Below are 4,944 nucleotides of genomic sequence, written 5' to 3' on the forward strand. Positions count from 1 at the left end.
CCAAACCCAAGCCCCTTCCAGTTATTCCCTGTTGGCTTACAGACTTAAAGAACACTATATAACTAGTGTTCATCAGCTTTCCATTGCGGTGAAAAAACCTGAGAAAATCAACTTAAAGGAAGACATTTTTTTGTTGTTTTGTGATTTCATTCCATGATTACCTTGCTCCATTGTTTCTTGGCCTTTGGTGGGGGCATCTTGTGAGCCTAGCTGCTCACCTTATGGTACCAGAAAGCAGAGAAAGGGCAAGGAAGGAGCCCGGTGCAGGATTCACCGTTCCACTGCACCCTCCATCACCTGCTTCCTCCAGCAAAGCCCTGCCTCATCAAGTTCCCACCACGTGCCCACATGTTCCTTGGCACGTGGTCATTGAAGGGCATTTCAGATCAAACCATCCCCCACAGCTGCACCTGGTGTGGGGATCCTGGAACTCTCACTCACGGGGGCAACATTTGCTCCAGCGAATACTACCTCTCCATGCATTAAGTTTACTTTGTCTCGGGGCTGGGAAGGTGGCTCAGTGGTAGAGTGCTTGCCTTGCATGCCTGAGGCCCTGGGTTCGATGCCTCAGCACCACATACGCAAAAAGAAAAAAGCCGGAAGTGGCGCTGGGCTCAAGTGGTAGAGAGAGCCTTGAGCTGAAGAGCTAAGGGACAGTGCCCAGGCCCAGAGAACAGGCCCCACGACCAGACACCCCCCCAAAAAAAGAATTACTTTCAAAAAAATTTACTTTGTCTTCTTTCAATATTCATATTTTCAATATTCACCTTGAGAATCTGATGAGCACTCCCTGAGGGCAAGAGCTAGCTCTACCTTCTGTGGGTTGCCAACAGGCAACATTTACCAGAATTGACTTTCACTTCCTCTAATTTGCATTGCTTAAAAAAAAACACACACACATAGAATTGAGATGCAAAACTTTCGTTATGCATACATTTTTCCCATTTACCAGTGTTCTAAGAGGCTGTTCTGCTCCTGCATATTCTAGAAGAGAGAGAAAAGTAACTCAGCAAGTTGGGAAGCTACATGAGTGCAGCAAACACTGCCATTTTGTTGGTTTGTTTTTGTTTGTTGTGTGTTTTATTAGCCTTAGAACTGAGGATATGTAGAATTCAGGTTGTTAGAATCAAAAGCCAGGAGCTTTCCTTTCTTTTCCCATTTCCCAGGAGAATTCAGACTTAGAGCCCAAAACTCCTGTTCCTTCTAGACTGAGTTTCCTGTGGCATCTATGATTTTATTGATTTCAATCTCATCTCTTCTTCTCTTTGTCAATCTTGTTAATGGTCTGTCAATTTTATTTATTTATTTTTTGGTAGGTGATGGGGACTGAACTCTGGGCCTGGACACTATCCCTGAGCTCTTGTGCTCAAGGCAAGCACTTTACCACTTGAGCCACACCGCCACTTCCTTATTGTTTCTTTTTGCTGTTTATTTTTAATGTATTATTTTAGTCTCTATTTCATTAATTTCTTCCCTAATCTTTGCTTTCTCTCTCCATCTAGTGATTTGGGGTTTGGTTTGTCCTTGTTTTTCTAGAAGTTTTAATTATATCATTATTTACTTGAGCTGTTTTGGTTTTCTGTCTGTATTCACTTAGATTTATAAAGTTTCCCACTTTTGAGGTTTCTCAGAGGTTCTGTTTTGATGTCTACACATATTTTGAAGATAAACACTAATTGGTCTTCAAGTAAGATAATTTGAAAGCTTCATTTGCCAAATACAGTTCATGTTAGATTTATTAGCTAGCTAATTGGCTTTATTTGCAGGAAAACAAAGACTTCTGTATTTATAACAGGAATTGATCTTGCAGTGGTGGAGCCAGGTACCCAGGTAGCTAGACTCCTCCTCCAGAAGGAACTGAGAGATAAGCGTGCTCTGTGACATTTGCATTTCAAGTAGATGGCTACCAGGTCCTTCAGAAAGACATAGGGGGGGGGGGGCTGGGAAGGTGGCTCAGTGGTAGAGTGCTTTCCTTGCATGCATGAGGCCCTGGGTTCAATTCCTCAGCACCACATAAGCAGGAAAAAAAGCCAGAAGTGGGGCTGTGTCTCAAGTGATAGAGTGCTAGCCTTGAGCTGAAGAGCTGAGGGACAGCGCCCAGGCCCAGAGTTCAGGCCCACGACCAGACCTCCCCACCCCTCCTCCCCCCAAAAAAGAAATACATACAGGGTCTTCTCGGGTCTTCTCAGGTTTCTGAAGAAGGAATATACTCTTCAAAGCAAGGAGAAAGTTCTTACTTTTTTTAATTTTATTTTATTGTAAAGATGCTGTAGAGAGGGGTTACAGTTACATGAGTAAGATAAGTACATTTCTTGTCAAACATTGTTACAATCTCCTTTGTTCTTACAAATTTTATAAATTAACAGTTTCTTTTGTGAGCTTGATCTCAGGGTCTGAGTGCTATCTCTGAACTTTTGTGCTCAACACTAGCACTCTACCACTTGAGCCGCATTTCCACTTCTCGCTTTTTTTTGGGGGGGGGCGGTAATTGGAGATAACCCTCTCATGAGCTTTCCCTACTGGGCTGGCTTCAAACCATGATCCTCAGATCTCAGTCTCCTAAGTGGCTAGGATTACAGATATGAGCCACTGGCTTATAAATTAAGGCTTTTTAGAAAACCAAAGAGGAAAACTGGAGTCGGAAGCCTGAGAGGAAAGATGCAGCTACCACACTGCTCAGGTATTTCTGTTCCCTTTTTCTTTTCCCTGATCGTCACTCGAAGTTACTCAGCCAGCCAGCCCATAGAAACATGACCACCAACAAAAGTCCCTTGCATCCCTACTGGCCTCGGAACCTGAAGCTTGACAACTTTGTGCCTAATGACATTCCCACCTGGCATATCCTAGCTGGCCTGTTCTCTGTCTCTGGAGCCCTAGTTTTGACCACATGGCTGTTATCCAATCGTACTTCAGTTGCCCCACTGGGAACTTGGCGGAAACTGTCCTTGTGCTGGTTTGCAGTATGTGCATTCATTCACTTGGTGATTGAGGGGTGGTTCAGTTTCTACAACAAGACTCTTCTTAGAGACCAAGACTTTTTATCCCAACTCTGGAAAGAGTATTCCAAGGGAGACAGCTGTTACATCATTTGGGACAACTTTATCATTTGTATGGAGACCATCACAGCTAGCATGTGGGGACCACTCAGCCTGTGGGTAGTGATTGCCTTTTTCCGCCAACAACCAGTTTGTTATGTTCTACAGCTCGTGGTTTCTCTGGGCCAGATCTATGGAGATGTTCTGTACTTCCTGACGGAGTATGGAGATGAATTCCAGCATTCGGAGATGGGCCACCCAGTCTATTTCTGGTTTTATTTTGTCTTCATGAATAGCTTATGGCTGGTGATACCTAGAATCCTCTTGCTCGATTTTGTGAAGCAGCTTACTCATGCTCAGAGTATGTTGGACTCCAGAGTAACAAAAGCCAAGAGGAAGTTAAACTAACAACCAGTGGACTGAGTGGAGGACTTCCTGAAGACACACTCTCCATTTGCCAGAAGAATCTAAACCTGATCTCACATGTTGGAGGAACAAAGCGAACTGATCTCTCATATTCAGGTCAGTAACCAGAAAAATAAGGGCTGTATTGGAGGTATTGTCAGGGACAACTGGGAAAAAGAAATTTTACAACCAGTTAATAAAAGCTCTTTAATCTAAAAAGAGAAAGGAAGGAAGGAAGGAAGGAAGGAAGGAAGGAAGGAAGGAAGAAAGAAAGAAGGAAAGAAAGAAAGAAAGAAAGAAAACCAAAGGGCCATGGAACTCCTCCCTTACTTTCAAGAAGAAACTAGTCTTATTTTGTAAATTTCTGCTTGTCTTTACCCAGTCTTCTCCTCTATCAAATGAATGAAATCTCTCTAGAACTGAAGTGAGGGAGAGAGACAGATTTCCAGCAAGGTAACTGAGGACCGAGCCAAACGCCTGACCCTTCTCTCCAGTTCACCTGCCTGTGTCGCACTCAACTCTCCACCACCGGTAACTCCCTCATCCCTCCACCTCCTCCCACACACTGTCTCGAACAGACAGCTCATTCACTTCCTCCCTGAGCCTCGGCACATGCTCCAGTCCCAGTCCTCCCGGAGAGCACTGGCGGCAGGGGTGTGGTTACTCTCCCTAGTGCCGAGGCACCGTTACCAGTCATTACAGTGCTCCAGCTTCTGGAGTGCAGTACCTAAGAGTGCAGCAAAAGAACCATAAAGAATAGGAAGATAGACTTGAAAGAGCAATTTCTTAGCAAAGCAAAGCTCACCCGGAGACATGAGATTGGTGATTCCGGTCAAAACCGACCACATGAACACCGTCAGGATTGGGGTTTTCCAATTCCATTAGGTGACGTTGTTAAGTGACATGCATCCCCAGGCTTGGTCCTTGCGGCCTTCCACAAATGGTCTGGTGACTGTGTGGTCACTTCCTGGGTGTGGGAAGATGCACACTTGCACGTTTGACCCTCTCTGCTCTCCCCATTGGACCATGGCACCCTCAAAGTGCTTGTCCCAACTTTGCTATGGGAAGTGGGGTCCGTTAAGAATCACATAGGATTGTCATGTCAAATGCTGGCCAGGCTAGGAGCCATGGAGGGCTTTAGAATGCAATCTTTATAAAATGTTTTATTAGTGGAGATGATATGATTATATACTTAAAAGACCCCCCAAAACTCAGCCAGAAACTTTTGGATCTGATCAACAAACACTGTTAGCAACATAAATACTCAAACCTGTGGCCCTCCTACCACCATGCACTTTCCGAGACACCAAGCAAGAACTGGGTAAGGTAGTCGTCTTCAGCACCCTGGTAGCGTTATCCAGTAGTTAATGAATTTAACCTCTGTCTAGATGGCTTTTGCTACGGACACTTGGATCTCAGCCACCTGACATCTGCCAGCTTTCCTGGGAGGAGGGAGAGGTGCGCTCCCCTCAACTTCCCAGCGTCCAGAGTGTCTCCCAGGCTC

The 4,944-nt window shown here is 44.9% G+C and overlaps 1 protein-coding gene across 1 annotated transcript; it reads left to right on the plus strand.

Moving 5' to 3' along the window:
* The first annotated feature begins 2,636 nt into the window (after positions 1 to 2,636).
* LOC105992298 (3-beta-hydroxysteroid-Delta(8),Delta(7)-isomerase-like) lies at positions 2,637 to 3,443 on the plus strand. The gene has a single exon (XM_013025128.1). The coding sequence runs from the start codon at positions 2,751 to 2,753 to the stop codon at positions 3,441 to 3,443; it is 693 nt and encodes a 230-aa protein (XP_012880582.1). The 5' UTR covers positions 2,637 to 2,750.
* Positions 3,444 to 4,944: the final 1,501 nt, after the last annotated feature.

The sequence above is a fragment of the Dipodomys ordii genome, unplaced genomic scaffold (assembly GCF_000151885.1).
Source record: "Dipodomys ordii isolate 6190 unplaced genomic scaffold, Dord_2.0 Scaffold82, whole genome shotgun sequence".
Classification (NCBI taxonomy): domain Eukaryota; kingdom Metazoa; phylum Chordata; class Mammalia; order Rodentia; family Heteromyidae; genus Dipodomys; species Dipodomys ordii.